A 14,693-nucleotide genomic window follows, 5' to 3' on the forward strand; every position below is an offset into this window, starting at 1 on the left:
TGACCTCCAGAAGTGCCGTCTCAGTGCTTAGGTTGGATCAAAAGCCCGACTGGGTGGGGTGCAGCAAGCTATGGGTTTCAATAAAAGTGGAGAGCACAGTATGGACATGCTTTTCCACTATCTTTGCAAGAGCAGGCAGGAGGGAAATCTGCCTATAGTTGGCATGTATCTCGGGGTCGAGGCCAGACTTTTTAAGAAGTGGGACCACCATCGCCTGTTTACAAACCATAGGGACCACACCGCTAGTCAATGACAAATTCAAGATAGGATTAATCAGCGGGTTCAAAACCTCCGCTGCCCTAGCCAGAAATCTAGCAGGGCCGGGGTCAGAGGGTGAACCTGACTTGAGTTTAACTAGGAGGTCCTGAGAGATAGTCATACCACTGTGACACTCAGCGGTTGGCAGTCCATGGTAGTTCACACAGGCTGCATCATAAGTAGGGCTCCCGGTTTTATGGCATTTATTTTTTGGCCATTTCCGTCTGTATTTATCCATATTTATTTTGTGGGCATTTTTTCTGTATTTATCCACATTTATTTTTGCCACAAGTAAGACCGACGCTGCAGCTAGTATATTTCCACATTTATTTCAGTCCCAAAAAAACACGCACACAAGAGCTGAAGGTTTGTCAACTGTGTATTCACCATGGATCGGCTGACCATCCAACTATTCATTCATTGATATAACACTTTAGACATGGCTTGAAACAGTGAATATAATTTGCCATGTGATTAAATGAGAGGGACATTTTTTGGGGGTTTGAGTTTAAAAGCGCTGCTGCGTTTGTTTTGTCTGTGTTACTGAAGCTTGCACTGCAACCATCTGGCAATAGCTACCCTTTGCCTTTCGAATACCTATGACTGGTGGTTTCCATGCATTCCTTTCTTCTGTGGGCAAATTGTCTGACATAAAAAAAGACAAAAGTTCTGGCGGTGGTAACCAGCGTTCAATGTTGCTTACTATTTACTGATGTAATTTCGAGCTTTTAAGCCCCTTTTTTGAGAGACTATATCCCACACAAAGTGTCGGTTCACAGGTGTATTGCACAGCCAGTATACCAACAAACAAGGCCTCTGGACTTTTAACGAACAGAACACAAGCTCTAAAAATATCAACCAGCACCTCTCCTCAGAAACATCGGATCATTAGTTCACTCTGGTGAATTAAAGGTCATGGAGTTGTCTTTTCTTAATCCTGCTATCTGGTATTTCCTTGGCATCCCTGTTCATTTCCCGAACTCTGGACGCCTGGTGTCTGAGGAAGCATTAATAGCCATGCGCGTAAATGAGCAGGTAGTAATGGTAAACAAAACAGGCAGGATGTGAACTGAGCGTTATTTCAAGGGCCAAGCTCGCAAAAAACAATCCACAATCCATGAGCTGCAGTTCTCCTAATCCGTCACATCAATGAACGTTAATTGCTGTTTTAAGCAAACAAAAAAACGATACCAACCCCCCCTGGTGCTGCCGATTCATGCTGGGTGGGGGGCCGGAGCCAGAGTCCGATGCTGCAGTGGGACAGACATTATGCGGAGCGGCATTCAAGGGGTAGTGTCCTGGGTCGCTGTGAGGCCGTAATTAATCTACCCCCTGAGGCCACAGAAAAACACTTAACTTGCGAAATGGCGACGTGCTGGCACAGAGCTCACACGAGCAGCGGAGCCCTGGAGTGACGTATTCAAAAGAAGGGCTGGGGCAGCAAGAAAAGGAACAGGGGTTTGGCAACTCTGGGCTGAAGCACGGCACCGCGGTCAAATTTACTAGTATTTTGCCGTTTCTACATATAAATACAGACAACGGAAAAATCATTTTCCGTCTGTATTTATATGTAGAAATCCGTTTAAACGGAAAACCGGGAGCCCTAATCATAAGTCCCTTTTAAGGGTGCCAATTACAGACGAAACAGATGAGAGAAGGCTCAAGTCCAGCGCGCTGCACGTTCCCAGACCACCCAGCAAAGCTGACCAGGCACGCAACGCCACTGCGGGTCCCAAACAGCTGTGTACTAGGAGCGCTTCCAGACACCTCACGGCCACAACCAGAGAGGGCAGGGTTTAACATAGCCAGTCCCGGCAGCTCCCTGCCCGTCTCGGCAGCTCCCTGCCAGTCTCGTCCCGGCAGCTCCCTGCCCCTCCCGGCAGCTCCATGCCCCTCCCGGCAGCTCCATGCCCCTCTCGGCAGCTCAGTGCCATCTCTCCCGTTAACCTCTGTCCGCTCAGGGCCATAAACTTAAAACAAAATATTCCCGAATGGACAGAACCGGGGAGTACCCAGCTGCTGGAATGTGAACATAAGACCTGCAGAGCTGCTGCACGCGGCCAGCTGCCTTAAACCATGAACTGTGCGCCTCTCACACACCTCAAAGCGCTATGACCCATAACACGAGGGCTGCACCCAAGGGGCCCTCTCGCACATGACATGTATACAATCCTCACACCGACTCAAAGCGAAGACACTTCCAGCCACAGATCCTGCAAGGTGCGACTGCTGCTCGTGTAGGCAAGTGCCTCAGCGCCCCACAAAGGAGTAGAAAGCACTATATTAGCATTGCAATGCAAAGCCCACATACCTCCCACTTCTCTCCGTGCTCTGCCCCCCCCCCACACACACACACACACACCAAAGCGCACTCACGCTGGCACTCTCCCGGCGCACAGGCTTCTCTGCGCTGGATCCGCTTACTAGCGCGCAGCTGCCTGCAGGCTCTGTACCCAGAAGATACCCTTTGAGGACAACAGCGGGCGCTGCCAGCCTGCGCCCCTCTCCTACCTGGGGCCCAGTCCTGCAGGATGATGGCCAGGAAGTAATCCTTTGTGTACATGGTGCCAAGTGGGCGTCAGGTGCCCGCGCTGCCCATCCCGGGACCTGGAGGGCACCGCAGCCCCTCAGCCGCACTCCTGCCTCCAGGTGGGCACTGCAGCCCCTCAGCCGCACTCCTGCCTCCAGTGGGGCACAACAGCCGTACTCCTGCACCCAGGGAGCCACGCGTCTCACCGCATCATCGGCGGTCCCAGGGCAGCGGCGGCCAGGGGCTCCTCCCTGCATCGCCCGATGCAGTGACTGCTGCTCTCCCAGGGGCGGGGAGTGCGGAGGAGGGTCAGGAGGCAGCGAGAGGAGAGTAGCATCCTGGAGCAAGTGCAGGCGACTGGGTGCGAGGAGGGACAGCAGGGAGGTAAGGCGGAACAGCAGGGAGGTAAGGCGGGACAGCAGGGAGGTAAGGCGGGACAGCAGAGGGGTAAGGCGGGACAGCAGGGAGGTAAGGCGGGACAGCAGGGAGGTAAGGCGGGACAGCAGGGAGGTAAGGCGGGACAGCAGGCAGGTAAGGCGGGACAGCAGGCAGGTAAGGCGGGACAGCAGGCAGGTAAGGCGGGACAGCAGGCAGGTAAGGCGGGACAGCAGGCAGGTAAGGCGGGACAGCAGGCAGGTAAGGCGGGACAGCAGGCAGGTAAGGCGGGACAGCAGGCAGGTAAGGCGGGACAGCAGGGGCTGTGCTTTCTCCCCTGCCCCCTGGCTGTGCTTGCTCCCTGCCCCCTGGCTGTGCCTCTGTGTGTGGGTGTGGCTCTGTGTGTGGGTGGGTGGGTGTGGGTGGGTGTGTGTGGCTCTGTGTGTGTGTGTGGCTGTGTGTGTGTGTGTGTGGCTCTGTGTGTGTGTGGCTCTGTGTGTGTGTGGCTCTGTGTGTGTGTGTGTGTGGCTCTGTGTGTGTGTGTGGCTCTGTGGCTCTGTGTGTGTGTGTGTGTGGCTCTGTGTGTGTGGCTGTGTGTGTGTGTGGCTCTGTGTGTGTGTGTGTGGCTCTGTGGTGTGGCTCTGTGTGTGTGTGTGTGTGTGTGTGTGTGGCTCTGTGTGTGTGTGTGGCTCTGTGTGTGGCTCTGTGTGTGTGTGTGGCTCTGTGTGTGTGTGTGTGGCTCTGTGTGTGTGGCTCTGTGTGTGTGGCTCTGTGTGTGTGGCTCTGTGTGTGTGGCTCTGTGTGTGGGTGGCTGGGTGTGTGTGTGGGTGGCTGGGTGTGTGTGTGGGTGGCTGGGTGTGTGTGTGGGTGGCTGGGTGTGTGTGTGGGTGGCTGGGTGTGTGTGTGGGTGGCTGGGTGTGTGTGTGGGTGGCTGGGTGTGTGTGTGGGTGGCTGGGTGTGTGTGTGGGTGGCTGGGTGTGTGTGTGGGTGGCTGGGTGTGTGGGTGGCTGGGTGTGGGTGGCTGGGTGGTTGTGTGTGTGTGGCTCTGTGTGTGTGTGTGGCTCTGTGTGTGTGTGTGTGTGGCTCTGTGTGTGTGTGTGGCTCTGTGTGTGTGGCTCTGTGTGTGTGGCTCTGTGTGTGTGGCTCTGTGTGTGTGGCTCTGTGTGTGTGGCTCTGTGTGTGTGGCTCTGTGTGTGTGGCTCTGTGTGTGTGTGGGTGGCTGGGTGTGTGTGTGGGTGGCTGGGTGTGTGTGTGGGTGGCTGGGTGTGTGTGTGGGTGGCTGGGTGTGTGTGTGGGTGGCTGGGTGTGTGTGTGGGTGGCTGGGTGTGTGGGTGGGTGGCTGGGTGTGTGGGTGGGTGGCTGGGTGGTTGTGTGTGTGGGGCTGGGTGGTTGTGTGTGTGGGGCTGGGTGGTTGTGTGTGTGTGGGGCTGGGTGGTTGTGTGTGTGTGGGGCTGGGTGGTTGTGTGTGTGTGGGGCTGGGTGGTTGTGTGTGTGTGGGGCTGGGTGGTTGTGTGTGTGTGGGGCTGGGTGGTTGTGTGTGTGTGGGGCTGGGTGGTTGTGTGTGTGTGGGGCTGGGTGGTTGTGTGTGTGTGGGGCTGGGTGGTTGTGTGTGTGTGGGGCTGGGTGGTTGTGTGTGTGTGGGGCTGGGTGGTTGTGTGTGTGTGGGGCTGGGTGGTTGTGTGTGTGTGGGGCTGGGTGGTTGTGTGTGTGTGGGGCTGGGTGGTTGTGTGTGTGTGGGGCTGGGTGGTTGTGTGTGTGTGGGGCTGGGTGGTTGTGTGTGTGTGGGGCTGGGTGGTTGTGTGTGTGTGGGGCTGGGTGGTTGTGTGTGTGTGGGGCTAGGTGGTTGTGTGTGGGGCTAGGTGGTTGTGTGTGGGGCTAGGTGGTTGTGTGTGTGTGGCTGGGTGTGTGTGTGTGTGTGTGTGTGTGTGTGGCTGGGTGTGTGGGTGTGGGTGTGTGTGTGTGTGTGTGTGTGTGGCTGGGTGTGTGTGTGTGTGTGTGTGGCTGGGTGTGTGTGTGTGTGTGTGTGGCTGTGTGGCTGTGTGTGTGTGTGTGTGTGGCTGTGTGTGTGTGTGTGGCTGTGTGTGTGGCTGGGTGTGTGTGTGTGTATGTGTGGCTGGGTGTGTGTGTGGGTGTGTGTGTGTGTGTGGCTGGGTGTGTGTGTGTGTGTGGCTGGGTGTGTGTGTGTGTGTGGCTGGGTGTGTGTGTGTGTGTGGCTGGGTGTGTGTGTGTGTGTGTGGCTGGGTGTGTGTGTGTGGGTGGCTGGGTGTGTGTGTGTGGCTTTGGGTGTGTGTGTGTGGCTTTGGGTGTGTGTGTGTGGCTTTGGGTGTGTGTGTGTGGCTTTGGGTGTGTGTGTGTGGCTTTGGGGGTGTGGGTGTGTGGCTCTGGGGGTGTGGGTGTGGCAGTAATTGCTGTCTGCTGAGCTCGTCCAGTAGGGTACTATAGGTCTTACATTTGCGAGAGATTACGCTGTTGGCAATGTAAATGACAATGCTATTTATTTATCTGTTTTCAAATCCAACACACAAATAAAAATGTTGTCATTTACAATGCCAATAGCTCTAACTTTTGCAAAGGCGAAGCCGTTGCATTGTAAAAGCTTGTTTTCTCAGTGAAAGGCTTTCCTGCCGGGAAGGGGGACATGGCAGCATGACCAGCCGATTGAGTGAACAGTTGTCAACAGGCATCAGGTCAAGAAAGAAACCTCTGGTTTGCACTCTACAAGATATGCATGCTGGGATTCTTCAACCGATGGGGAAAAAAACTGTCCAGCCCGGAGAGTTGGCGTCTAATCAGTTTGATCCCTCAAGCGCTGTGCAGCCCAGTGACAAATTTATTGTCACAAGATGATGCTTCCATAAGAAGAGAAAGTTTTTCACTCGCAAAAAGCGTATGATATGCTGTGGCAGTAAACTCCTTGTGTGTAACTTGCCCACAAGCAGGTTGTGAGAGCTATACTTGGGGAGGATGAATGAATAGGATACAGGTAAGCAACCCGATTTACCTTTAAAGTGATGGTGCAAGAAGATGCCATAGGCATGCAGTGCACACGTCTCTCACATGCGCATATACAGATGGAACATGCACGTTATGAGGAGAATGGAAGCAGGGTTGGGGGGGCGGGCAACAATGAAAGTAGATGGGCAACTACAAGGAAACGGAGGCTGCAGTCAAGTTGAAACTTGACAGGCGCGATGGTAAAACATTAAAAATAAAATTAAGCGTGCACCCGTCCGTGAAGCGGGCGCTGTGCAATAAAGTTTGTTTACACATGCGACTTGTTGGAAAATGCAAGTGCGTTAAGCACTGTGCTTATGATGGTAAAACATTAAAAAAATAACATTAAATGGGCATTAAATTGAATGCGCGGCTAAGGTAATGAGCAAGGATTTCATTCTGAAAGCAGTCAGAATCAGAAGTGCAAAAACGTACCAAAATAGACAGGGGGAATAATGTTTGTAACGGGGCCAGTCGCCAGGGTCGGAAAATACCCACCTAAAGGAGGAACAAATGCAAAAATTAGCCACTGAAAGGAAAGGAAGGGAATTTACATAGGCACACAAAGGAGCTGAAGGGGAGTGAGGAGTGTAATTAATGTCCCTTGAGGAGATACTTCATGCCTCGCAGAGCAGCGCTGCTAGGCTCAACCTAATAATGGAACATCTTTAGACCGCTCTTCCGAATGTATTGTCAGATTTTACAGCAAACTCGACTCATTGTAATATGATCAAATGATTGCCATTGATGTCCCCAGAACCCTTGATAGGCTAGTATTGTGGCCGGGGGGGGGGGGTCTATAATAAGGGCACTGGGCTTGAAAACCGTGTTTTCTTTTTTTTCTTCAAACAGGGAAATGTTATTGAAACACTAAGTTAAATACTGGATTATTTTGTACTTAACAATTTAGACGTTTAGAAGGAATCTTTTGCTTTGTTAAAAACAGTCTATAGGAGGAAGAGGCTGTTGAAGTTCTAGCTAGCAATGGAAATTAAAATGTTCGAGTTCCATTAACTTTTGATGAACACAATATCTATTAAATAATGGACAGTGGTATAGTTGTGATCAAACTCAAATTTCAAAAAATATTTTCTGAATTGCTTGGGTCCCTATGAAATGTGGACTTTTTCTTTACCTTTTTACAGAATTTTGTTTTTCTAATAATTTATGGTAGCACTGTTTTTCTCTTTGTCCTACAGCTGATATTATCTCAACAGTAGAATTTAATCATTCTGGAGAATTACTAGCAACAGGAGACAAGGGAGGTAGAGTTGTCATTTTCCAGCAGGAGCAAGAGGTAAGTAATAGTTTCTTATTTAATTTAATTCTGAAAGTGGCAGTGGGAGGTTCAGAATGTGACATTCTTGTTCATATTAAGAAACCCTATGTTACTATTTGGCCAGTTTAGAGCTTGGTTGTGTTAGTCCTGCTCTTTTTTTCATGAATAGTGCATGGTTCAATCCATATAACCCTGCTCCTTGAATTACAAATAAGCTGAATAGATACTTTTCCTCTTGTTTAAAGGTGTAAAGAAAGTCCAGGAATCTTAGGACTGGATGAAATATCTTTATCAATTGATAATTCTTTTTAGTGGAACTTTGCTCGAGGCGCCGGACCTATCCAGCCTCATATCTGTGACTGTGCAGTAGGGGTTTGAGTATGTGCTCCTTTTTGGATAGTAATAGTTTCGAGCATGCAAAGGGTATCCTTATTAGATCTGTTGTTTTTTTAGAGAGACCAATGCCGTGTGTCTTTAAGAAACTTTGTTAGATCCTTGTATGTTTATACACATTATTTACATGTGTGCTCTGAAGGTGCAACAGCCGACTCGTGTTTCACCCTAGGTGGTCAATATGACCAGGGCTTTCTCAAGGCATATTAATAATTCTCAGATCATAGAACATTTCTCTTATAATGCCGAACATGAATCTTCAAAAGTACATAATAAATGCTGATTTTTTTGTCAGTGGAGTAACTGTCCCGGGTCAATCCCTCATGGAAGATATCTGGCGAGCTCACCAAATGACTTCCATGAGGGATTGACCCGGACCGTTGACTAGGGCGAAACATGCGTCTGCTCAGGCATGTCATACTAGATCTTGTACTGGCAGCAGTAAAAATGTATTAAAAGAGGTTTGATACCAAACCCCATAAGTTTCAGTAAAGCCATCATGCAGCTGGGAAACGTGTTAATGACCAGTGTCCAGTACATCTACTTAAGATGGCTTCCTTGTTCACTTGTACCATCTAGTAATTGAATTAGACAGCACAGGGACATATCTGCTCATGCAAATATGCCCTCATATGTAATATAATGTATCCTGCCTTGGGACTACACGGTCTGCTGTAGGGGTGACATATATATAGATCACATACAGTGACTTTGGCACAGTGCGTGTGTCATATTGTGTTTTCACTCATGGTCTGCACCTTGACACACCGTCTGCAATGGCAGGCTGCATTCAGTTTGTATGGGGGTCACTTAAAGTGGCATAATACATGCCGGAGCCATTAAGGACACTCTTTGGTAGCCAGGTAGTAGGGCTAGCACTTACTAGGGACTTAAAGGGGTGTAAAAGTGTGTACCAATTGTGTTACAATTAGACCATTTTACCTTGTTTTAGGGAGCTCACTCGGGCTTGGTTAGCAGGGGCACAATGCACATCAATCAAAATATCCGTAACCGTGGCAAAAAGTGGCGGAGACCCTGACAAAAATTAACACTTTCCTACAATCGCTCTCTTAACAATAGAGCTGTTCCAAGTTGTGATGCCATTGCCAGTCTATATGCTATGCCTTCTCACGGGCCGCCCTCGCAGCAAAGCCTTAGGTTAATTGATGTCAGAGTTGCGCCGCAAGCACAAGATGGCTAAGTGGCAAAAGCTTCTTCCCCTTTGTCTCAGGAGTGAGGCCGTGTAGTCGCCACACAAAAAAATCTGACTCGGTGGGAATTACCAAACCCAGACCATTCTGAGGTCCTGATGCACTAAGAGTTGCCCAGGTCATCATTGACTACGCAGCAAGTTGAGGCCTTTAAACAGCAATGCATTAGATTTCTAAGACCGCGTCAGCCCGTTCTTGACCGCCTTCATGATCCATGGAATTAAGTGACTCCCAGGCGCACGTCTGCTGCAGGTCTTTCCCTGGTGTTGACTGACTCAGTTTTTTGTGCTTCCGGTTTGCTTAAGCTGGGATGTCATGCTGATCTTAGTGGACCAAATGCTCCATATGAGCATTCTTGGGCCTGTGTTGTCCATTTAGTTCTGAAGTCAGTCTTCCCATCCATCAAGGGGGGGGCCTGACTAACAACTCTACTACAATGTGGTACTGCAAAAAGGAGGGTGATGTAGGGTTATGGATCTTGTGCCAGGAGGTGTCACCTCTTGCTACATGGCTGGGCTGTCAAGAGATGTCCTTGGTGGCAAATTATTTGATGGGATCGCTCAGTAGCTCAGCCCAGCAGATGTTGGTTGGTAGACCTAAAGTATCTGCTTAATCCGTAGGTGGTCCGAAGTGTATTTGCCGAGTGGGGTGTGCCCTGGGTGTTTCTTTTCACCACTGCAGCAAACGTGTAGTGTCATGACTACTGAAAGATTCATGGGGGACATTTTATATAGCGCAAACTAGGCCCAAAGGGATCAGAGCGCTTTACATGCGCACCAGTTTCGTTACTGGTGGACAACTTTTTTTTTTTGTTTTGTTAGGCTCGGGCAGATTACGTGATTAGCCCAGAATAACAGGATGTTGAGCATCGTTGCCGAAACTCTAACCCGGTTCCCCAGCTTTGAGGTCTACCGCTAAGCCCTTCAACCAGACCTGTTCGGGCTGTTGGATAAAATTTGTGGCCTGCTAGATGAAATTTGTGGCCTGCTATGAGGACCATCCTGTCGCCACCTTTGGTCGTTTTGCATTCGTCCAATCAGCCTTCATTCAAGTCGCATGTTGTGCTGAGTTTCTTAAGACTGATTAACATGTTGCCACTGATGCCTTACATTATGTATCAAATGGCATTTTAACTTATTCCCAACATTTCTAATGTGCTTGCCTTTCAAGCCCATTTACAACTGTTGTCTGTGTCTAGTGCCCAGCAAAACGGTGGTCCTTATCACAATTACTTCGGCGTGCTGTAAGTGCTGTTGGTGCATCCCCCGTAAACTAGCTTTTCCCAGACAAATTGGTGAAGAAAACTTATGCTTCATTTTATCCAGAAGTGACATTTCGCTTTCATGTGGGCAAGCCCATTATTCTGCTGAAGGGGGACTTTGTTGACTCATCCAATAGAGAGCTCTTAGGTCATTCAAATAACTGGGTACAGACCGAGGTGGCATGGTGTGCAAAATAAGGATGGACTGAGATGCAGTCCCAACTAAGTGCCATTGGCTGGGATAAATTAAAGTACTCCATCCATCACTTTTTTGTATAGTTTATTGATAGATATGACCAGATCTGAATGTTGTGCCACTGGTGCTAGGCTACATCCGACTGAAGGGCCACAATTGGGGCAAAACCCGTTCTTGGAATGCTTGTGTTCTGGTTTAGAGTAGACCTGGCCTGGTAGTTAGAGCTGGACTTTTCCTAGTCGACCAGGGTCAAGACTAAATTGCATATGGCTGTGTAAAAACTGAGGTGGCTTATGATGCAAAATATTAAACTGAGATGCGGCCCTGAGTAATTACCAGTGGTGCAGATGAATTCGGGTATTTCTCATCACTTTTTGTGCGTTTGAAGTATCACCCAAAGTGGCAACGATATCCCCAGACGTGGGACATGTGCTCACTGTGCCGTTGAACATCTATCAGGGTGAACCCGGTCTTGGGTTACTTACGTTCTGGTTCAGGAAGGGCCAGACCTGGTAGTTCCAGATAGAGTATTTCTATTGAAACAGGGTCAAGATTTATTTGCATAAGACTGGGTCAAAATTGAGGTGGCATGGTGGTCAAAAGTGTATGGTTGGAATACTAGCATGAATGATTGCCTATAGTTAGTCTTATTTCAAGTATTGCTCCCATCAGCTTTTGTGTTTATGAAATCACAAGCACTTATACCTACAATAATGGACCTCATTATGTAGTTATCCATCCACTGTGTTCACCGAAAAAAACATGTTAAATTGAAGTTGAGGCTGGTTTTAATATCTTAATAAAATTACTTTAATTACAGCTATGAACTAAAACTGAAATTTGCATATTCTTAACTCTGCAATACATAACACAGTAGACATGCATACTGTAACTCGTACAGCAAATACAGTGTTCATAACCACATTCTCGATGTGACGATATACCTATGAAAGAGATTAAGTGTTACGGGACATATTACCTATCACTTTAGCATTAATACTACCAGTGAGACACTATAGATTATAAGGCTATTAATGTTTTTTTAGAAGGAATTGTGTTCTGCATCGTAGGATCCTCACTGATGGTCATAAACACAGAAAATTGCCATGCTTCTGCAGGGATCCTGGAACACTTCAGATTTTGAAAAAATATCAGTTGGAGGAAAGGCCTTAATCGCCATAGAGTAAAGTTTTCTCCAGTAATAAATGACAAACTTGCTTTTTGCAACGAAAGGTATGTAATCAATGTGTTGAGATCGCATTGCAGCACCTGTCAAAGCAAATAAATACTTCTGTTGGGCACCTAAAGAAGATGAAAATGAAATAAAAAAGGAGCCTGTCCGGTCAAGAGTTCATGGAGTGAAAGAAAAAATACACTTATTTTAAAGAGGCAACAGCTTTCCTTCCCAGCATGCAATGTACCAGCAGGTTTCCTCACAACCTCACTTTTTTTTCCAGCTCATGCTGTGAGGAGCCCTCCACAGACTCTGGCTTTCTTTACCCAGTTGATTCTATAACTTTTCACCAATTTTTCCATCATAAGTGGCAACATTTCCCTCAGAAATGTGCCCTGCATGTGGAAGAAAAAAGGCTTCATCAGACCCACATTTGGTGAGGAAAAGAAGAAAAAAAGTAAAAAGAACCGAGAAGTCGCTCCTTCTTTTGAATCAAGCACTTCTCACACAAAAGACTCCCATAGAGGAAGATCTAGAGAAAAGACATAAACATTGTCATCACCATTCTGGACACTCTAACGACCCTCAAACACCAGTCGACATAGAGGCAGGCGTCGGCACCAACTTGCTTGCCATCTAGGAGAATGTTTACAGCACCACCGATGTCAACTACACATCAGGTACCGTTACTTTTACCTTCGAGGTCACTCCCTGTTCAGACACCACAGTCGTGGGCAGTGAGGTTATCGGCAGCAGAATACTTGACACCGACGCATCTCCTTTCGATGTCAAAGTTCAGTTTCTTTGTCTACTTCGAGATCACCATTGAGACACTGACGTCAATAAGATCTACGTCCAGACAGTCAGAAGTATCTATTTTTTTCGATTTCTGGCCCACATGAACCAGGTGATGATAGTGGGACTAGACTAACTTGAGTAATTCCACAGAAAATCTGTGCAGTAACATCTTTCTCCTTTATTTATCTCCAGTCCTATTTCTCCTAGAACTATCGTTCACCCTTTGAAATCAGTTAAGATCTGCATCGACAGTAACTTCACGTACTGAAGACCCAACATTTTACACCAAACTCCAAGAAGACCTAAAAGACTAAGAACCCCCTTTTAGTCTCTACCAGGTAGATGTGTTTCCACAGATTTGTACTCCACCTACACTCCCACGTCTCCGGCAGCATCACCTCCGAGATAGTCTCCTGTCGATGACTTTCCAAGATGTCTTAGGCAGAGAAGCCAATAAACTGAATATACAATTACAAACGCCACCAGCCTCCGTTTCAGTTATAATGGATAGACTGCAACCAAGAGCTTCATCAAGACTCACCTTACCCTTGGTACCAGCGTTAGCAGAAGAAAAGTTCCTTACTCCATCCACTATTGAGGTGGCAACTCCTAGACTTTGTAACAGATACAGGGTCTTAGAACAAGACCCTATCTACCTGAGTCAAGAACCCAAACTCAATTTGGTCGTAGCTCCTGCAGTTAGAAACATCTTTCAGCTCCAGAGACTTCAGTCCCTCCTGAAAAGGAAAGTAAGACTGGATGCAGTGGACAGACAAAAAAAAAGTAACTCTGCAGCTGTTTAGGATAAAAACTGTAGTGCATCTGCCCCATTTGTGAGATATGACTGAGTCTTATGTGAATCTGTCTGCATTTGAAGATGATCTGTCGAAAGATACACTGGATTTTATGGAAATCGTCCATCAGGGCAGCTATAAATGAATCAGATTTGAATATTGCTCAATTCTTCAATGGTATATCTCTACGCAGATTGTCTTGGCTTAGACTGACCTCACTAAAACTTGATGCTCAATCAAAAATTATGAATCTTCCTTTTTACTGGTCCAGTTCTCTTTGGCCAATACACGTGGAAAGAATTGAAAAAGCAGAAACCCTTAGAGCGGTGGGTTTAGAGGAGAGAAATACATTTTAACATTCCCAATATTCTCTATGGACTACAGATTTCAGTCTAGAGTGGATTCTACCACCTCAATGGTCTTTTCATTCTCACTCTCAAGGTACCCAACCTCAATACAAACAGCTAAAATTCCAGAGGACATCAACAGATGCACCGCCAGTTCTCATCAAAGACTAGACCAGAATCAAAACAGTGAGCATTACCCCCCCTGTGGTCTATAATCTACTCTTGTGGAAGAGTTTCTCACATAATCAACAGAGGAAGTTGATAACCAGACAAATGTGTCCTACAAATTATTCAAAATGGGTACACCATCCAATTCAAAAATCCTCCACCCCCTCCAAAACAAGCACTAATACACCAGTTGCTGCAATTAAAAAAGAAGGTTCAATCTTCACTCTTTAAAGGGCAAACGATTTGTTCTTGCTCTCAAAAAGGAAAAGGTATCTATTCAAGATATTTTTGGTCCCCAAGAGAAACAAACAAATGGAATTCAGGCCTATACTCCCTAAGACAGGCAAAGAAATATGTCAAAAGTCAAAAATTCACAAGGTTTGCCCTGCATCAGATCTATCCCTAATTGATGAAAGGAGATTGGATGTAAATTGATATTTGTATAGCGCACTACTCACCCGCAAGGGTCTCAAGGCGCTTGTACGAATACCGCTGTGGAACCCATCCTGGCTTTCCCTGTGAGGCGTCCACTCCTGGGCACCCCAGGGTGAAGGCCAGGCATCCTTAGCGTTGTGTGGGCCGTTGTGGAGATTAAGCAAGCTATTGCCCAGAGTTGCAGAGTGGGACTCCATGCTTAGAAAAGGCACCGAGGCGAGAATGATCAGGTCTGTGGAATTTTGAGCCCAAGACCCGCCGAGGCGGGGAATTGAACCCTGGTCCCGGGCTAGACCTCTGCATCAGGGTCTGCCGCTCTCCATTTCCACATACCCATTGCAAAGAAACACATAAGTCTTAAGATTTGTAGTAGGGAAATTCCATTATCAGTACACAATGTTCCTTTTCGGTCTAAAGTATGCAACCAGGTCATTTTCAAAATGCATTGCAGTGGTTGCAACTCACCTCTGGAGAAACTAG

The 14,693-nt window shown here is 47.7% G+C and overlaps 1 protein-coding gene across 4 annotated transcripts in view; it reads left to right on the top strand.

Moving 5' to 3' along the window:
* The window catches only part of LOC147658884 (serine/threonine-protein phosphatase 2A 55 kDa regulatory subunit B alpha isoform), a 433,385-nt gene that overhangs the window by 147,454 nt on the left and 271,238 nt on the right, over positions 1 to 14,693 (top strand). For 3 of the 4 annotated variants that reach the window (XM_086952059.1, XM_086952062.1, XM_086952058.1), the window contains one exon: positions 7,357 to 7,454. The exons of the other annotated variant lie outside the window; for it this stretch is intronic. In XM_086952059.1, the coding sequence (XP_086808185.1) occupies positions 7,357 to 7,454 (98 nt within the window). The remainder of the gene's footprint in view (positions 1 to 7,356; positions 7,455 to 14,693) is intronic. 4 annotated transcript variants of the gene reach the window in all.

The sequence above is a fragment of the Lissotriton vulgaris genome, unplaced genomic scaffold (assembly GCF_964263255.1).
Source record: "Lissotriton vulgaris unplaced genomic scaffold, aLisVul1.2 SCAFFOLD_752, whole genome shotgun sequence".
Lineage (NCBI taxonomy): Eukaryota > Metazoa > Chordata > Amphibia > Caudata > Salamandridae > Lissotriton > Lissotriton vulgaris.